Source organism: Pyrus communis, chromosome 16 (genome assembly GCF_963583255.1).
Source record: "Pyrus communis chromosome 16, drPyrComm1.1, whole genome shotgun sequence".
Lineage (NCBI taxonomy): Eukaryota > Viridiplantae > Streptophyta > Magnoliopsida > Rosales > Rosaceae > Pyrus > Pyrus communis.
This window is the reverse complement of record NC_084818.1, coordinates 15,029,189-15,049,811: the sequence shown is the minus strand read 5'-3', so window position 1 is coordinate 15,049,811 and position 20,623 is coordinate 15,029,189. Positions and strand designations below refer to the sequence as shown.

Genomic DNA, 20,623 nt, shown 5'->3' with positions numbered 1-20,623 from the left:
AGATCATTGATCCAATTTTGTGCTTGATTTTAACCATGACCTGGAAACGGATCGGAAACTCTAATAAGCTCTTTTATTTAGTAATTTTGAACTGTGCTAGGGTAAGTCGCTCAAGCGCGAGTGTACAGCTCTTGACCATTGATCTATGTAGGTCGACATTGCATCAATGGTTAGGTGTTGCTCCATTCGCGTATTCGGCAACTGCCCTTGGGACCATGGAGGAGTGCAAAGTGGGTCCTATACTCAATGGCACCACTAAATCAGAAACATATTATCCCAAAGAATCTCGTTCGAAATAGACCTGTGTTTTCAGTTTACAAGGTGCTTGTTCATATATATATATACACCTATATATTTTCCAGTACGAAAATGAAATTTCAGTACAAGAATCTGCATCCGAATGCGAATCCTACGCCGGTGATGCCGAAACAAAGCGCCAAAGCTACAACCCAAGTGATGCCATCCCCATCATCGTCTCCTTTTGATCTGCCACAACCACAACTCGCCTGAATATTCTCTTCCTCCGCCCAATGTGACTGCAACCTTGAAACTTGAAGCTCAAGCAACCTCACCCATTGCTTGTAAGCAAACAACTCTTTAGCCTTCGCAAGCAAGGCATTAGAGAGATGGTCTTTTTCCTTCTCCAACCTCTCAGACTTGTTCTCCGCCTCTCTTGCCCTCGTCTGCGACAGCCTCAACGCCTTCAGCAGCTCCAGTTTCTCATTCTCGCCGTCAATTTGGTTACCATCCGTGTCACACTGATCATCCGTGTGATCATCATTATGGCGATCCGAGTTCACGCTGCAAACCCTTTTCATGGATGACACAACAGTTTGACCCGAACCCGTAAAGAGTTTCGAGGGTGGAGGAAGATCGCAGTTCTGTATGAGGTGTAAGCCAGCAGTCTTGTGAGAAACAGCAGTTAGACCCAGAAACATTTCGTTCCCGTCAACAGCTTTAGGATTCAACTTTGTGTTATTAGATATCCACCCAGCCATTGATGTGTGTGATTGATCAGAAATTGAAAACTGCTTAATTTGTTGAGGATTGAAAATGTAAACAGAAAGAAAATTGGAAATTTGGTGGGTGTGGTGGTGGGGTGGTTGGGAAACACAAGGAGGGGGAGGGGGAGAGAGAGAGAGAGAGAGGGAGTAGTGTGCCCGCAAGAAATGGGGTGTTAGGAATTAGGATTTGGCAAAACAAAAGCTACGAGGATTGAATACGAACGTAATTGTTGGTCATTGCTTTGCTTGTTTGATTAGCTTTACACACAAACAATACATTATACAATTTGGTGGTGGGGAGAGAGATTCCCCCACCTAGACAATCACTTTGCAACTATAATTTTATCTTAACTACTCAATATAAAAGGGGATTATGAAAAATTCAATGCACCAATATCGCAACGCTTGTAATTAACCTTTTAACTAACATATCGAAGACTTTTAGCCTGCTTTTTACAAGATAAAAATTGTCTCTACAGAATGCCTGGTCTTTTTAAAATGAAATGATAGCAGTTTTACTACTACAAATATTTTGGATATGTTAGGGCCTAAAAACGTCACTTAAAATCCCAATCGTTGTGCAAGTGTCACAAACCGAGCTTAAATCTATGCATAAAGTACGAAATGAAGAGCATGCATATTTACGATCATGCCATGTCAATAAAATAATAGTCTATTAGACGTCCATCTCATACAACTCATGTATATTTTTCGTGCTAAGCTGTATTATAATATTAATACATTAATTCGAGTCACGCAAAGCAGACGACATGTTTAAATGAGCTCAAGCCACTTAAGGGGGCTTGTCGAGTGCTTAGGAAAGACAAATATGCGTTGTGTTGTTGTGATGGAAAGCACCAAGTCAATGACAAACTGGAAAGTCCAGCAACTTAGGGGCTCCCTACCTTAACAGACTTTTGATGCACAAGCTGCCAAAAAGAATTGAAAGATAAGATTTTTCTCTCAAATTTTATTTTACCTATATTTTCTTTCAAAATAACTATGCATAAAGATTACCTACCCTTTTCTATGGGTTTATACTTCAGATGTCTACCCTCAAGCAAAATGAATTCAGCAACTCGGGGGCTCTATGCCGGTAAAGAAAAAAAAATTTCATAATGCCCAGTTCGCTTTTCCACAGCAAGATCCAAGGACATTATCATCCTCGGTTCCCTTATCATTTTTTGTTCACATGATTCAGGTTTCTTTTCGAGACATTGACACCACCATGCCATTGTCCATGCTCAATATTCCCGTGACATCGCTAGAGTCCAGGCCAGCTCTACTAGAGCCTCTGCCTACTACGTTCCACCATCCAATTTGAATGAGCAAGATTACTTGGTACCTACAATTTATAATGCCCGTGCTAGCATAATAACTTTTTATTAGCATGCACCACTAAATCGCCGAACCATATTGAGTATAAAGATGTTTTTTTTTTGGGGGGGGGGGGGGGGGGGGGGGGGCGGGGTGGTTGGGGAACGTCACTGTTGAGCATAATGGTGCATACGTATGCCGGAAAGGAATCCACAAACAACTCATGTACTAGCCTACAAGCAAAATGTCGTGCTCAACTACCATCAATTATCAAAGCCAAGCAAACTCTGCTAATTTGTCATAGTTAAGCACAGAGGCGTCAGAAAGAGAAGGAGGAACAACCACAACGATGGCAAACTCGAACTCAAGCCACCATGCCATTGTCAAAGTTGTCATGCAGGCCACCTCTCATGCAGCCATAACATCCATATCACTGCTACCAACAACTCCCTTGAGCTTAGCTCCGTACGGAAGATAAGCACTCTTTTAACCCATGCTATTTTTTGTATATTGCTTTTCTATTCCTTAAATCAATTAGAAAGTCAAATGCATATTTTATAAACTCCCGGTTTCACACTTATACCATGTCAAGTGATAATTTTGATATTTACATATTACTCATGCATATCGTGACTTAGGAATAGGGATGGACAAAATACTCATGGATTTAGAATCGCGGTTACCCATCTATTTAAAATCCACGGTTACGGTTATAGGTAACCGTTTAGATGAACAAACAGTTATGGGTATAATCATTTATCCATGAAAGTTAAATGGGGTGGTTATGAGTATTACTCACGGTTATAACCGGTATCCATCAGTTATGGGTATTACCTGTGGTTACAACGGGTATCCATTTACCCATTTAATTTAATATAAAGGATATCCATTTACCCATTTATTTTGGAGCTTTGAATTTTCTGCAGTTATAATAGGTATCCATTTACAAAATAATCGATGCTCACATGATTATTGTGTGTTTGGACTAATGAAATGAAATGGTTTTCTTAAATCATGTTTCAGTTGCCATTGATGCTATTAGGAACGGGGAATGAAATGGTTATTGTGTGTTTACGAATCATGTTTCAACTTCTGAAAATGCTTATAAGGGAGTCCTAACTGATCTTCCAAAGCCTGGAGGTGGTAGTTATAATGGGTATTCATCGAAATATTTTGGAGCTTTGAATCATCTAGTATTCGAGATAATGATAACTTTTTGTTTTTAGAAGCTTTACTTTGTAATCATATGGATTATAATTAAAGACTTGCTTGGGTGTAGCAGAAAAATGTTGTTATTTCAATTATTGGAATTGTATGAGGACTTAAATGATTAAAATAGGAAAATGCATGCTAAATGTACCTATAACAGTGTTTAATTGTCAGAAAATGAAAATTATGACAAATTTTTCTTTTGTAATTTTCAAGTTGTTTAAAAAAAACAAAAACATGTAGACGGGTGAAAAAAGGGGTAAATGGGTAAACAAAGGATAAATGGGTTCAAAAACGGGTAAATGGTTATGGTTAAATGGGTAAACGGTTATGGTTAAATGGGTACACATTTATAAGTATGGTTAACCGTTTATAAATAGTTATGAGTATAAGGATAACCATTTATGCAATTACCCAACAGGTAAACGGTTATACGAGTATGAATATAAATGGTTACGGGTAAATAACCGCGGTTATCGGTCCGTCTTAACGGTTGCCCATCCCTACTTAGGAATCTGTGTGTCTCAAGAGTTTCCATCTACCATTGCCATTTATTACATGATGCATATAGAAAATGCATGAACTTTGGATAGCTACATAAATATCCTTCGCACATCTATGCATATATGTAAGAACCAAGCATGTTTATAAACTAAAAAATTTAACGTGATAAATTTCGTTAGAGTTCAAATGACATGTGACATACTTGCCTTTATGATGTGTTCAACAACTATGTTGATGTGCAAAATCGGCGAGGACTTTGGTACAACAGAAAATATCAAGCTTGTGACCTTCGCTAGGTTGCTCTGGTCATTAGTGTGGATAAGTATGTAAATGAATAGAGACAGGGAAGCAAACAACACAAGATGTACGTGGTTCACCCAGATTGGCTACGGCCACGGAGTAGAGGAGTTCTCATTAGTTGTGAAGGGTTTACACAAATACATAGGTTCAAGCTCTCTTTTCGTGAGTTCTAGTGAATAGTTTAGTACAAATGACATTAGGGATTATTTTGGGAGAATGATCCCCTTTTATAGAAGAGAGTTTCTAGCTTTGTTCTGACATTGACACATGTCGTGTTGTGATTAGCCTCTGATATCGACACGTGTCGCGCTGTGATTGGCTTCTGATACCGACATGTGTCGTGTTGTGATTGGCCTCCTGGTTGGAGGAAAAGTCTTGTGGGTCCTTGACGGTATGCTGTTGACCGGTGCTTAGTAGTTTCGGGATTGGTCAAGTATGGTACAAACAGTGCTCCCCTAAGTTCCCGAGTGAGGGAAGCTCCTCGGTTGGGGACTTGCAAGATCCAAGCCATTGAGTAATCACGAAACTTCCAAGTACCGAAGTGTGGTGTCGCCTTCACTTGCCTTCTTTATCCTGTAAGTAGATGTGGCATCTTCTCTTGGAAGTACTTTTCCTTCATCCAGGAGTGGTATCTTTAGTTGGCGTTGATGCACAAGGTAATGTATCATTTTCATTTGAAGCTTACTTGTAGTTTCAGGTTTGGTCAAGTGCGATACAAACCATATAGTAGGAGTCCCCCAAGTCTCTAAGCGAGGAGATCTGCCGAAGGAAGTGACAGGCAAGGAAAGCAATCAGGGTTCCAATCAATCAATCTCAGATCGGTAGGTTGATCTTGGGTTCTGGTTGATTGTATTCATTCTCCCTATCTCTCATTCAGCAACAAGGATAAAGAGAAGAAACAGGGAGAAGAGATGATATAAGGTATTCTTGTTTTTGGAGAAGACGGACGAATCGGCACGTGCTTTGTTGTACTTGATTTTCCACAGGTGTATTCTTGAACTGGGCTGGAGGGTTTTCTAGTTTCCTCCAAAGGAGCGAGCCGACTCTAGAATTTGAGGGTCAAAACAAGTCCGTCAAACCTGGGGTATGTTCGATCCTGATGATATGGGATACTTTTGCTGTTTGACAAAGTAGTAGATGTGGTATGGCGAGGCTTTGTTCTTCGACAACGGTGTTGGCAAATGGCTGTTAAGGCTTCTCGATCTCTTCAATTAGAGCAATGATACCGAGCCTGGATTTTTTATTTTGTTGAAGTTTGCATGTTGAAACTTTGTGGGTGGACCCTGTAGGTTGAAGTAATGCTCCCTTAATTTCTTGAGTGAGGAAAACTTCTCGGTTGGGGACTTGAAAAATCTAAGGCACTGAGTAGTCGCGAAATTTCTGAGTACCAAGGTGTAGTGGTATATGGTAGGAGTCCCCCAAGTCTCCGGTCGAGAGAGTTGACGAGGGAGGTGTCTTGCTAGTAGGCAATTTTCCAAACAAAACTTCACCATTTTCCGTTCTAAGTGGTTGCCCAAAATTCCTCCTTCATATATATATTTGGTATGAAAGTTGTTAGGCCCAAAGAAGGGAGGCCTAGGCTCATTTCTTTCTTTCTTTCCTTTTTTTTTTTTTTTTTTTTTTTTTAATGGGTGAAGCTTTTGTGTTGAAACTTTTGTATTGAAGCTTTGCGGGTGAAGCTTTGGTGGTGAAGCTTTTGTGTTGAAGCTTGTAGGTGAAGCTTTTGTGTTGAGGCTTTGTAGTTGAAGCTTTTGTGTTGAAGCTTTGTAGGTGAAGCTTTTGTGTTGAGGCTTTGTAGGTGAAGCTTTTGTGTTGAAGCTTTGTAGGTGAAGCTTTTGTATTGAAGCTTTGTAAGTGAAGCTCTTGTGTTGAAACTTTGTAGGTGAAGCTTTTGTGTTGAAGCTTTGTTGGGCACCATAAATTGATTTTGCTTCACACTATCTTGATCAAGAGTGTGTGAAGCTTTTGAAAATTGTAGTTGCTCTCCATTGATGAAGCTTTGTTGTTAAAACTTTGTTTGATGTTGAAACTTTGTAGGTGAAGCTTTTGTGTTGAAGCTTTGTTCGGCACCATAAATTGATTTTGCTTCACACTATCTTGATCAAGAGTGTGTGAAGCTTTTGAGAATTGTAGTTACCCTCTATTTGTTGAAGTTGTTGAATTTCCCAATTTCCTCTGGTTTTTTTTTTTTTTTTTTTTTGGGGGGGTGGGGGGGAATTAGAAATTTGAAAATGTGGGAAACACAACATATACAAATTTTTTGGAAGAGAGACATCATATACAAATTTTGCTTCCACATTGTTGAGCAAGAGATTGTGATGCAAGCCATACCTTGTAATAGTCGAAGGTTTGGATGAACCATATAAATTGAATTTGCTTCGAACAGTCTTGATCAAGAGTGTGTGAAGCTTTCTACGAGTTGTAGTGTTTGCATTGTTACAGATGAGAAATGTGTAAAGCAGATGTAAGAGGGCTGAAGAGCTTGATCTTCGTATACCATGCACTGAAGCCGTTGTTGGCTTGCAATAAGACTTTGTTGGTGACTATAACTCTTGTTAGGCATAAGTGCTCCCCTAGTTGAGTTGTAAAGCTTGAGGGTTTTTGATTATTTATGAATGCTAGGCGTTCATATGTACAAGTTGTACCACTCGTCTTCTGGTTGGTAGAATGAATGGTGAGTTGTTTTCATCACTTGGTTAGTGGTACGAATGTGAGTTCCTTTATCACCTTTCATCACATTTCACCACCTGGTTGGTGGCACGAAGATGAGTTCCTTCTTCACTTGGTTGGTGGCATGAGTAGCAAGTTGCCAAATGATGTTAGAGTACGGGTTGTACATTTCATCACCTGGTTGGTGGCACGAAGATGAGTTCCTTCTTCACTTGGTCGGTGGCATGAGTGGCAAGTTGCCAAATGATATTAGAGTATGGGTTGTGCATTTCATCACCTGGTTGGTGGCATGAAGGAGAGTACGAGTTGTACATTTCATCACCTGTTTGGTGGCATGAAAATAAGTTCCTTCTTCACCTGGTTGGTGGCATGAGTGGCAAGTTGCCAAAGGATATTAGAGTACAGGTTGTACATTTTATCACCTGGTTGGTGGCATGAAGGAGAGTATAGGTTGTACATTTCATCACTTGGTTGGTGAGAATAAGGGCGAGGTGTCGAGGCACATTATAGCAAGTGTCGAATGACACAAAGTATGTTGAACCCTTTCGAAGCACAATTGGCTTATGTATGGATGTGTTGGAATGTATGATGTTTATGTATGAATGTGTTGGAATGTATGATGTTCATGTTTATTGACATGAGTGATGCTTATGAATGTTTTGTTATGCATGAAGGGATCCATGCTTTCGATATGTGAACCATGTTGGTTGTAACACTTAGTATCACATACTTTGTGTCAAAGTACGCATGTTGAAGCTCTGAGTTGGAGTATAGGGGTAGGTCAGCGTAGACCAAGTGTTCTAGTGCTAGGAATGCAAAAGACTCAGAGAATAAGTTGTCTGAATTCCCTCTTCTTTAAATATTTGCCGAATTCGGCCTGTGTGACAAAAGATCTCAAGTGGTTGAGAGTCAAAACATTTGTAATGTGTATGCCTTCTTATAATAGCATTTCCTTTAGTACCCAGTCCTCTTCTTTGAAAAAATGAGGCTTGGCCCCATAGTCATAATAGTCAACGGTACGTTCACCTATGGTTGTCTTGATACGAACTTTTATCCCTCTTGTTGTAATAAGCTTGCTGAGAGTAAAAATTCTTCCTCTTACCAAGAGACAAATACGTTTGGTGACTTAGCGAGTAGCTAAATGAGGTAAGAGATGATGCAATGTGTGTCTGAATGGCCAAGATCTCCTCACTTGGTAGAACTTGACTTCCACTTCCCACTTGTTGATAGGGGTTAACCATATAGGGGCTCCCTTGGTATGTCCTTGCTTTGGTGGAGGCGTGGTTGTAAGCATGTGCCATCACCCCAGAGTAAGTCTTCCAAGTGTTGGCATTGATTATGTACTTGAAGAAACAATCACGTAGACCTGCCATGAAGGCTTTAAGGGCGGTCTTGTCATCTGCCTCAGTGCAGCGAGAAGACTTATGGCTGAAGTGGTCGGCATACTTTTGCAGTGGCTCGTCCGGCTTCTGGCGAATAGTGTACAAGTCATCTGCGGAATGCAAGCGATCTGTCTGGAAGATGTGTTGAAAGATAAACAGTTTCCTCAATTCCTCAAATGAGTCTACTGTCTCAGGTGGAAGACGACAATACCAATTCAGAGCTCCGCTAGAGAAGGTAGAGGGGAAGAGAAGACATCGTTCTTCGTCGGTGTGCATCCGATATGCCATGGTGGACTCAAAGAGGTTAAGGTGTTCAATCGGGTCCTCCCTTCCAGTGTAGAGCTGTAAGCCAAGCTTCTGCTTTGTCTTTGCTTTGAGGGGGGTGTCGAGGATCCTCCTTGTAAGAGGGCCAGGCCTAGGTTGGTTCCAGTCAGGTATTTCGGCTTGACGTTCGGCCGTCAACTTGTTTACTTCCTCAAGGAGTTGTAGGACAAGGAGGTCCTGAGTGGAGTCAGGTACTGCTGGATCTTTCTTCCGTAAGTCTCCATCTCCTCTTGGAAGTAGGAAAGCTTGGTCAAGGGCATGGGATTTTTCTTTGGACTCACCGTACTGACTTCCAGGGCGAGCCTGTCGAAACGCCCTCGAGTCCCTCGTACCTTCATATTCCTCTAGGATATGTCGCTCATTCCTTAGATTGGCAATTGGCTTAGGGCATGGAAGAGGACCGAACCTTTCAAAAACCCTTGGATCATTGACCTTCGAGCTTATGTGGATGGGGTTCTCTCGACGTTGCCTCAGGAAGTCCCGACAGTCGGGATAAACGGCTTTTGATCCTTCTACTCCTTCTGCAAGAAGGTGCCTTCCTTCATTTCTCCTGCTTCGGGTTGAAGCAGCTGGGTCGAGAGAGGTCTCATGTTGATCAACACCTTGATGAGTAACTCACTCCCCATTATGGATATCCATGTTGAAGGCAGGTGATCCCCCGTGTTGGGGGGCACCCAAGTGGTGGTTGACTTCCCCGGGGACGATGAGTTCGTGTGTTTAAGTATGCCTAGCTTCATGGAGCATTCCGAAGAGCTTCTCATATTGCTCCTGGAGGATCTCATTCTTTATCGTTATCTTGTTGTTCTGAGCCTTTAGCTCATCGACTTTAGCCTGAAGAGCAAACCTCTTTCGTTCTTTCTTTCGTTGCTTTGCACAAAGTGTGAGGGGGGTGTCGTTCTGCATGCTGTGGCTCCCTTCACTCCCCATGTTGGAGAGGGGTGCCTGGTTGAAGGAAAGTGTGCGAATGGTGGAACCAGCTTGACAAAGCTGGAGAGAGTAGGAATAAGCGTGATTCCCACAGACGGCGCCAAATGTTGATGCACAAAATCGGCGAGGACTTTGGTACAACAGAAAGTGTCAAGTTTGTGACCTTCGCTAGGTTACTCTGGTCATTAGTGTGGATAATTATGTAAATGAATAGAGACAGGGAAGCAAACAACACAAGATGTACGTGGTTCACCCAAATTGGCTACGTCCACGGAGTAGAGGAGTTCTCATTAGTTGTGAAGGGTTTACACAAATATATAGGTTCAAGCTCTCTTTTTGTGAGTTCTAGTGAATAGTTTAGTACAAATGACATTAGGGATTATTGTGGGAGAATGACCCCCTTTTATAGAAGAGAGCTTCTAGCTTTGTTCTGACATTGACACGTGTCGTGTTGTGATTGGCCTCTGATATCGACACGTGTCGCGCTGTGATTGGCTTCTGATACCGACATGTGTCGTGTTGTGATTGGCCTCTTGGTTGGAGGAAAAGTCTTGTGGGTCCTTGACGGTATACTGTTGACCAATGCTTAGTAGTTTCGGGATTGGTCAAGTATGGTACAAACAAACTATATGTTTCTTACTCCACTTTTTTAATACAAGCGTACATGCCAAGAATGAAAGTTTTTTGGCAAGCCACTCACTATTTGGCACTAGCCAACACGCATCATTTTATTTTTCACACTATGCTATACACGTGCATATCGATTATATAGGTCAAATATAGGCTTATGCGCCAAGAAATAGGCATCATGGTTTTACATGATATATTTATATCTACAAACTATTTATCATATAATCTATTTTGAAGCATATGACTTATGCTTAATATCTTAAATTTGGTTGTCTCACCATTTTAATATGTGACCTATGCACGAACATAAATTATACTAACTTGTCGACATTGGTTCAACAAATCATGATCATATCTTTTATTTGTCATTCATTATTTACTAGTACCTAATCACATGAAAGTTTATATTAAAGTTTCACGACTCCACGCTGCCAGGTACTCAATTGGTGATACGTATCTATATGCAAATTATATGTAATTGTCCGAACTCTAGCTTTCGTTTTGTATAAGATCATGTCCATGCATATTACTCCATGATAAATTGCGTTCCATGCCAGTTACACTCGAAAATCGAGCCCTGGGACTCTATATGTATAACTGACGCCAGAAATTGTGTGGCTACTAGGTCTGTCAGCACTAACAACCAGGTTCAAACAAGGCCGCTGCCGGAAGGAAAGAAAAAATGACATGCTGGAAGTTGCTTACACGAACTACTCGATATGATCAATCGAACTTGTGCTCTATGGACAAACTTGTTGAAAAAATGACATGCCAAGCAAATAAAGAAAATGGACAAACTTGTGCTCTATGGATCAATCGAACTCATGCCAAGCAATGCAAATAAAAACGAAAACAACTAATTTACATGCTAGCTACGCTATGCCAAAAGCTTTCCCGAACAATTAAAACTTCATTCAGCAGCGCTGGAAGCTTCCCCCAACAACTAAAACTTCATTCTGCAGTGCCAGAATCTTCCCCCAACAGCTAAAACTTTATTCAGCAATGCTGGAAGCTTTCCCCAACAATTAAAACTTCACTCATCAGTGCCAGAAGCTTTCCCTAGCAGCAATTAAAACTTCATTCAGTAGTACCAGAAGCTTTCCCTAGCAATTGAAACTTCATTCACCAGCGCCGGAAGCTTCCCCCGGCAACTAAAACTTCATTCAGCAGGGCCTGAAGCTTCTTCTTGTAGCTACATGTCTCTTCCATCAAAGCCAAATTTTGATTCCTTTCACATGCTCATGCATGCAATGCTGTAAAAGACAATGAAATTTCAAGTTCAAGTACAACAAGAAAATTGTCATGCAAAATCAAGCTTGGAAGCTAGCAACGGTTTGACCTATTCCTTATAACATGAAATTGGGGGCTGGTTATCTAATGTTTGTGGGACCATGATTTTCCAGGGGAGGAAGGCGGATCAAAATACAGATACCTTGAAAGTCCGGTCATGGACTCAACAGTTCTAAGTGGGGCTAAATGAACGGATCAGTAGTGCCACCATCATCTTGTTTTGTAGCAAAGGGTGAAGTCCAAACGACTTCACTAATATTGACCACGTTTGTTCCGTAAGACACGGGAATATGATCCAGCATGGAATCAGCCAGGTTCCCTGTATTGTTGTAGTTCCAACAATCTAGGAATTACGTGTGCCGCAAGTAATCATATTTCGAAGAGGATGCAATATTTCCTCTTAGATATCCTCTAGGATTCTCCCGGCTTAATATAGAATTCAATCCTTAAAAGGTCTCTCTCCCGAATAGTGCAACCGGCTTGCCCATGTCTCCATCATTCCTAGGGCAAGCAACAAACCTCTGGAGACGACAGCTACCCCATGAAACAATGAGGTCCCAGTGAACCGGCCTCATCCATCCATGGATCAGATTTGGGAGGCCTTGACAAACATCAACGATTATGTTGACAAGCTACAGAAAACTCTCGTGGCCTTTCGGGCAAAGAGCCATTCTAACTTTGTGGACATCGAAAAACGGATGAAGAATTTAAAGAACTCCAGTGGGACTACGCCCCAAACTCAGATTCCTGCTTCTAAATATGGTAACATAAGTATCATAACTCCTGAGGGAGAGGTCATCATGTCGACCACTACTTCGACCCCAACAGACATCGGTGATCCGAGTAAAGGCTCGTCGCGCGATGAGCAAATCACTTACGTCACCTCCGCAAGAAAGCTCCGAATCCCACAAGATTCCCATCCTCTGAACACTAAAGGGGCACAAGTTCATTGGCCTGAAACCCATGATGGTTTACAGAAATTCCATTTAAGAGAATTCTCTTTTTCAACCAAAGAGAGTTGATTCACTCTTCTGCCATTTTCAAGTTTAATAAGTTGAATAAAAAGTTGAATTTGCAAAGGGATTATAACTCAATTGGTTAAGAGCATTTTTTCTTGTATCTAGGTTCGTATTTGAATCCTCCAACCCGTGCTTTACATGAATTTAGTGTAAATTAATATATTGTTGTAGAAACAAGAAAAATGATAAACACATACGCTTTTCTCCTTTCACACACTCTTGTTTAATCATGTTCGTTGTTTCTATGTAATTTATCCACTTCGATGACTAGAAATATAGAGAAACGTAAAGAGATTAAAAATACTAATCAGCTCAAACAAATAAATAAACTGCAGGATCATTGAATAATATCACTCCCTATGCAGTCTTTTTATTTTCCCTCACTTAAATTTTCTTTCTTTAGCAACTCCTGTTAACTTTCAATATATTGCATGTCACACCACTTTAGAGAAACAGAGTTGACAGTTGAGGTTACACTACACAAGGTAAAGCTTGATGCTACCTTGTGCTCAAAAGAAAACAACGGTGACAAATAACAAACTCTTAACGACTCAACAACCACTAATCGATCGAACCAAAATAGGATAAGCTTTGATTATTTTTGTACTCAGAAGTTCAATCTTTTCTGCATTAAGGATAACATTTGATTTATTTCCAAAAAAAAAAAGCAGAAAAAAAAATTCTTAAATTAAACTAGATTGGAGCTTGAGGCCTTGAGGGGACCAAGGATTATTCTATCCAAGAGTTAGTTCTTACTTCTTACTAATTGTTCTGAGGGGGAAGAAAACTTGTAATTGATGACTAAACCTGAAGCTACTTGTCATTTCTGCCGGCCTTGTGTGGATAAGAGAGAGAGAGAGAGAGAGAGAGAGAGAGAGAGAGATTTGTGATCTACAGAATAGACATGGAATGAGAAAATACTTGTTTATAAATTTATGGCAAAATAGGTTTATGCTGCAATGGGTCAATGAGAAAATCTCAATAAATTGGTAGTGTAGTGTAGTCAAGGACTCTTTTGGCCCTCCTCTCCCTTCCCAGGATCAATAGTATCTGACCCAGTTGTTAGTGCCTTCTCAACGTCTTTCTCCATTTCCTCTACCTGCAATTAAAATATATGAGACATCATATCACCATTCATCAATAATGCACCTACAATGTGGAAAAATGCTTTTGAAAATCCAGAGCAAATTACAATTTTGTAACGGAATAGTAATTAATTATGCGAGCTGATTTTATATTTTTTAGCCTCTCACAATATTTTTATTGATGATTGAATAAATCAAATAAAAAAAAATATAATTAAACTGGATGTGTAAGAAGAAAAAAATAGTGTCTTTATCATTTCCCTTAATTATTCACCTTATGAATGACATCCTTGGCTAGCTCAGCTTTCTTACTGCCTCGTCAGCAAGATGTTCAATGGACGATCCATAGCTTCTCTAAGCTTGGCATCCTCAGGAAGCTTGTCTGTCACTTGCTCAGCAACCTTCTCTACCTCCTCAACTAACTCTTCCACCACCTGTGTCACAGATTTCACTGTTTCTATTACCATGTCCACCTTGCCTAAAACCCCAAAATTTAAATATACTAATTAGAAGCTTAATAATCGAGATAATAATAATAGAAAAGTTAATACGATGGAAAATTAATGATAATTAGGTTTGAAAAAGTACCTTTAAGGGCTAGCAAGGGTCCCCATTTGTGTCTCAAAGAAGGTATTATGATTGTCAACATTAATCCCACAATCTAGTTTTTCCTGCAACGAAGGCCAAAAGCACCCGAGTTAATATGTGTGCCAAGTCAAGTTAATCAAAAGCATCCGCAGTTTAGATTAGTTATAAAGTAAAATATCATTTGTATTTGTATCAAAAAAATAACAACTACGATTCAAATAATGTCACCAAGAAGATAATGGGGAGTTATGAGCAGGAAGTTAAGCATCTGGTGCGGATTTATTTGATGCATGAGTGACCCCTTAACCACAGCCAGATTTTGTGACAATTTAGAAAAACAATAAGTGGAAGATTTATGCAGAAAAATATATAATACTAGTGAACTGAAGCTTACAAGGTGACTAGTCTCTGATGATGATTTCTTCTGATCAATTGATGACGATCACATGGGATTTTGGTGAATGATGATCTTTGATATGCAAACGTGGTATGGAGGAGTTGGGACTTGTACATGTTAGGGTATCGGAAGCCATTGATGGTTGCCATAGATCAATTCCGAAAGGAGATGTTTCTAATAGAACAAGGAAGAGCAAAGAAAAGGAGAACAGACTAGTTTACACGTACATCACCTTTTAGTAGACAAGAAAATCTTCTGTGACGGATATAGATATTCTCAAAGGCACTTTGTATCCCATTCATGAAGGGAAAAAACATTTGATTTTTTTATTGTTGGGGATAACGACTTTTGATTTATTTTATTAAATGTAAGGGCGCTCTCGCCATTTTTGACCTCCAACTACATTTTATGATAATTGAGATGGATATTTTCGAAACTGAATCTGGTCTACCCTAACTCATCATCACTGCGCTAACACAATGGCTTTCAAAAATCTTGCTTCAATAAATCAAGCAAATTAATCACTATTCTGTGACTTGGAAAAAAAAATTAGACAAAATATAAAAGTGATTGGTAGCTATTTATTTATTTATTTATTCAAAATAAGGACAGTTGGTGGCAAGTTACGAGTATCCATCATTTATGGGCCCATAGTGGCTATTGGGAATTCCATCATGTCTGTGGCCACAGTTAAACAGGCTCACTAACTTGGAACATCGAACAATATAATCTAATAATATTTCATAGAAGTTGAATCTTTCATGTACCAGAGATGGCATTTTCACATTGCCGCCATACAAACAACGTCGCAGAGAAAATTTATTGATATAGACGGACAACACAACATTTAGTAAATATGCCCCCTTCGTCCATTAGAATTAGGTACGAACAGGGTATATATTCATATCATTTTAATTCGAAAAAAAACGAAGGATAAGCCAGCCATGTGGGAGAATGATAAGGTGGTTCTCATATTTAATACCCATAACCTTTTTTATTATTATTATTTTTTTATACTAAATATAATATATTTGCACTAAGGAGTGTGTGATTCATGCAAAGTCACCGTTAGAATAATTTGATATCAAAATCGCTATTCATAGAAATCAAACCTACAACTTTTTACTTACAAATGAGAGAATATTACTAAGCCACAATGTTAAAACCCTACATATCTAAGGATAGCTTAGTTTGATTCATGTTCAATCAACTGGTTGGCAAAAAAAGGGAAGTTGACCCTGTTGATGGAGGGTTGATTTTTTGTCAACATGTTTTGTATCAACCTTAATTACTGAGATTAGTATTATTAAAGACTTGATAGAGCTTAGTGAGCCTACTTTGGTCAGCGGGCCATCATGTACCCCATGGTTTGTGTCTAAGTGGCACCTTACCGAGATTTAAGTGTGTACTAGACCTCTAGTGGAGAGTAAGAATAATGTGTGATTGCTAGTACGAAAAGATGAGCCAATGACCATATTAGAAGTATTTTGTAGAACTTGTATGTCTATATGACTAGATATTTGGTCATCAAGTGGAATCGATAGTGTATGTGCTCACAATACAAATCATGGGTGTTGATATAGGATGTATGACGTATGTTGTCTGATGTGTGATGATGCAACTGCACCATGTAGTAGTTTGGTACATGGATAGTCCTGCTTGGTCAATCTGCAATGAGGGATCATACACATTCCAGGGATGATCTTGCTTGGTATATTCGAGATGGGTGATCAGTACCTAGTATTATATGAACTAGTCATGCCTAGTTAATCCACAGTAGGAGCCACACTATTAGGTTATGCCTATGGTTCTGCTGGTTAATCTGACTTAAGGGGTGTGATCATGCTTAGTATAGCACGATAGTTGACCACTACCTAGTACTACATGATACAGTCCTTCTTGGTTAATCAGCATTGGGAGGCCTCATTATTAGATGCATGTCTATGTTCATGCTTGGTTAATCTGCATTGGGGGACCATAAGCATTCTACGGGTGTTCATGATGGTATATCCATGGTGGATGATAACTACCTAAGGAGTGGTTGTACTTGATAAATCTACGTTGGGCGGCCTCTTCCTATTTGAATTCCGTTAAGTTGTCTAGAATCCCTTTTCCTATTCAGTTTTGTTGAGTAGTCTGGAATCCTATCTTCGTTGGATTCCCTTGAGTGGTTCGGAATCCTTTTTGTTATTCCGTTCCGTTGATATTTGGATTTCAAGTAGGGAAATACGACAAACCTTACGGAGGTTGGCTTTATTAAACTTAGTGAAGCGATATATGATCTTAATGGTTAATCAATGTAGTTAAATGTTAACATTTAGCATCCTTGATTCATTGAATCGATTATTTTTTATTGTGATTGTGGAATTGTTGTAAAAAGAAATATAATGTATATATGGAAGATGGATGCATCACTCTTATTGGGAGAGGTTTGGAACTTTATGTTTATGGCCAGTTAATGGCATGAGAAATTTCGGAGCTAAACAAATGGTGAACTACGAATGGCTTGATCCCAACTTAGGGTATGTAGGCAGCCTAATCTAATTGTTAGATGTAGGCAGCCTAATCTAATTGTTAGATGTAGCCAGAAAGTAAAGTAAGGTTACTATGTTGTAGAATCATTAGTTTGTTGTTGGTCATGTCTCGGAAGCGAGACATGGTTGTTGAGCATGTACGATTAAACGTCACTTATCGATCGTAGACGTATCTTAGGATTTGACCGTGAGGAAAATCTTTGGGTAGTGTTATGGGTAACTAAGACGAGACTATACATAAGCGGTTGACTTTGTTGGTTTGAAGTCTTATGTTATTCTTACCTACATTGTTATGGTTTGAACTAAGGTACTGAAAATTTATAGGACAAAGTTTTTTATATTGAGGAAGGATGTGAATCCTGTCCCAAATTTCACTATTCACTTGTTCGTATTTTGTATTTTTGAGAATTTTTTTTTAAATTAATCTTTGGATTTTTTGTTAGTTAGTTAAAGTTCGATATATCATGGTTAGTCATTGAAAATTCATAGACTTCACAAGGTCGCTTTTAGTATTTTTGATAGAGCTCGATTCTATAAACGCGAAGGTAAAAGCTGCTCGTGAAATAGGATTATAACGAAGGAAAAATAAAATCAAAGGCAGGGGTATGTTTGTAAATTGGACCTTTTATAAAAGGTAGGGGTGTGTTTGCAAAATGCGATAATCTGTTTATTAGTAAACATTAGGTGGAAAACATGTTAATTTGAGCATAATAGAGGTTGGTTATATTTGGTCGAATTTATTCTTTGGAGAATCGTGAAAAAAAGTTAGGATTCCATCATAAAATCAATTGGTAATATGGGAAGTAGCTCAACAAGGTGATGGGGAGTAGCTCAACGAGGCGATGTGGAACGCTTGTAGCCGTTTGGCTTTACATGTGGGACAACCTGCAAAAATCAATTTATGTGAATGCGAGGTTTGTTCAAGTACTTTTGGTCATGCGAGGTTTGTTTGTTCGGTTCTAGTATATATAGGCTATTTGGGTTCAATGGGAAAATGAGTTGAGGAAAGTACATAGAAATAATCCAAGAGGGGCTCCATGATTATTTACTCATCCATAATCTATTAATGGATTTGGTATATGTATGCACGCCAACACATTTGACAATAGGAAAGTACGAAACAGATCGATGACTTGTTCTTGCTAGCCTACCATGATCAACCACAAGTTTTCTTGAATAATAGCATCTCCAAGATGTAAAGGTTTTGTGTGCAGATTGCGATAGACCTTGTATGATTTCAAGCAGCCTCCTAGAGTGTGGTTTATGTTTGGGTTTATAGTTAACATTGGGCTTTGTGATAATGGAGGCCCAGAGATGCAAAAGCAAATGAAGACTTGCTCGAGCCTAATCGATAGGCTCGAGAGGGGTGGGAAGCCATTTCAGCAAAAGTATAGGCCTCATGCCTATGATTGAAGTGATGAGGAGTAGAGAATGCCTCACCACCAGCCAAAAAGCACTTTTTAAGGGTATGGATGGGTAATTAAGTGATGACTCATTGCCCTCTGTAAGATATCAGCTAAAGGCCCTCTAAAAGATATCAGCTAAAAGCCCTCTAAAAGATATTAGCTAAAGGCAAAGAGGGGACAATTAGGCCATATTGTCTATAAAAGCAGAGAGGGACACCAGAGACAATGACACTCAACCACCCAATCAAAAGACATCCAAACTCTACTCTCAAGCTAGTTCGTACAGAGAAAGCTGAATTTTGTCCAGATCCAGTCCTTTTTAGCTATAGTTCCCTTAGGCAAAACCATCTTTTGTCAAGTTTAGAAGCTCTTCTACCTTCCCTTAGTGTTGATTCCCTCTAGTAAAACCTATTTACTTTTCATCCCTCTCAATATACAAACCTCTGTAAACCAAAAGAAAAGTCATTGCAAGAAGTTCAACCTTGCCCGACAAGGTTAAATCTTGCCCAAATCTCTTTTGCTTGTACTTATATATTGTAGATCTATCATTTAATGCATTTTCCCTTATGTATTTAAGTCATTTTCAACTGTTTTACACTTAAAAGTTTCATTTGCGATCGAATCTGGGTAACTTAATGAACCTGTTTTTATTAAAGCAAACTTTAATTGAGGAAATGGTTGAGAGGGCCTTGAACTCCTTTCATCTTGGATATACAATGTTATGAATTAAAAGCCCTTTTTTACAAGGCAAGAAAAAGAACTTAATGTAGAATTAACCCATTTGCGACAATCCTTTGATAAACAGGAAGTTTAAATAACTTGCGGTGCAAGTAATCGACCTAAATCACATCTATTCAACAATCTATTATACAAAGATAACAGTGGCACGCTCAGATCTTTGTTAGTTTTGATTGTGAGCCTTAAGGCCTACACCAAAGGTCCCATAAAGCCACATTTCAAACTAACTAGGGGTGGTTCGGTATGGGATACTATACCGAAACTAGTATCCCGAATCCCAAATCAAAATTTTTCGGGACGGGAATTTGAAGACCAATCCCAAACCAAATTTTCGGGAATCCCAAATTTCGGGTATCCCGAAATATTTTCGGGATTTTGGGACAAATCGGGAATCCCAAATTGAAATATGAAATTATGAATTGTTCTTCAAATATATAATTCAAGAACACATTCATGAACTAGGAATTTCATTTCATTCACACTACTATTTAATTGAACACTGGCATGCCTGACTGTTTTTATCATAGTCAAAATTCAAATTAATTAAACCCTTTTTGCAATATGTTGAGAGACAAACTAATCAAGCCTTCTAAAATCATCAGCCATGGCAGCAGCAATAATAAAATCCACATGAATATCAAACAAAACATGAAAAATATGCAAGGTGTAGGGCATTCCAGGTTGCAGAGCATGAATTAAAAACTACTAGCATCAATTATAAAAGAATAATATATATATATATAATAATAATTAATATTATATATTTTCGGTTTGGTATGGAATTCCTGAAATATCGAGAAGCCAATCCCGAATCCCATACCGAAATTTTGGGATCGGTTCGGGATAGCATCCCAAAAATTTCGGGAATTTCGGTTTGGGAAATTTTTGGTTTGGGATCGGGATTTTTTCGGTTCGGTTCGGGATTTTTGGGAATTTTTTCTACCCCTAAAACTAACCATAAACTTGTCTTGCAGCACACCAAGCAGCAAGATCTTACCCGACAGGCAAGAAATAACCATTTTCTCAAGGAGCTGTGCATGGGACCAGATCCAAAAATCTTGCCCGAACATAGTTTTGTCACGCTTGGTAGGACCATTGATAATCTTGTATGCCAAGAAGAAGCAATAAGCAAAAGTTCAGGTGGAAAACAGAGTTTGGGCAACCCCCTTGTCCGACAAAAGTGAACATGACAAATCACCCGGAAGATTTTCCCTCATTACAAGGTCCTGACATTCTAGAGAGCCCGTCTTCTTCTGAAAACTCAGGTGGAAAAGTTACTAATGAAGACTTGTAAGCTAC

General features: G+C 39.2%; 1 protein-coding gene across 1 annotated transcript; it reads right to left on the bottom strand.

Annotated features, from left to right (window-relative positions):
* Positions 1–350: 350 nt before the first annotated feature.
* On the bottom strand, positions 351–1,092 carry LOC137719538 (uncharacterized). Its single transcript, XM_068458577.1, has one exon. It carries the CDS (start codon positions 996–998, stop codon positions 378–380), a length of 621 nt encoding a protein of 206 aa, XP_068314678.1. The 5' UTR covers positions 999–1,092; the 3' UTR covers positions 351–377.
* Positions 1,093–20,623: the final 19,531 nt, after the last annotated feature.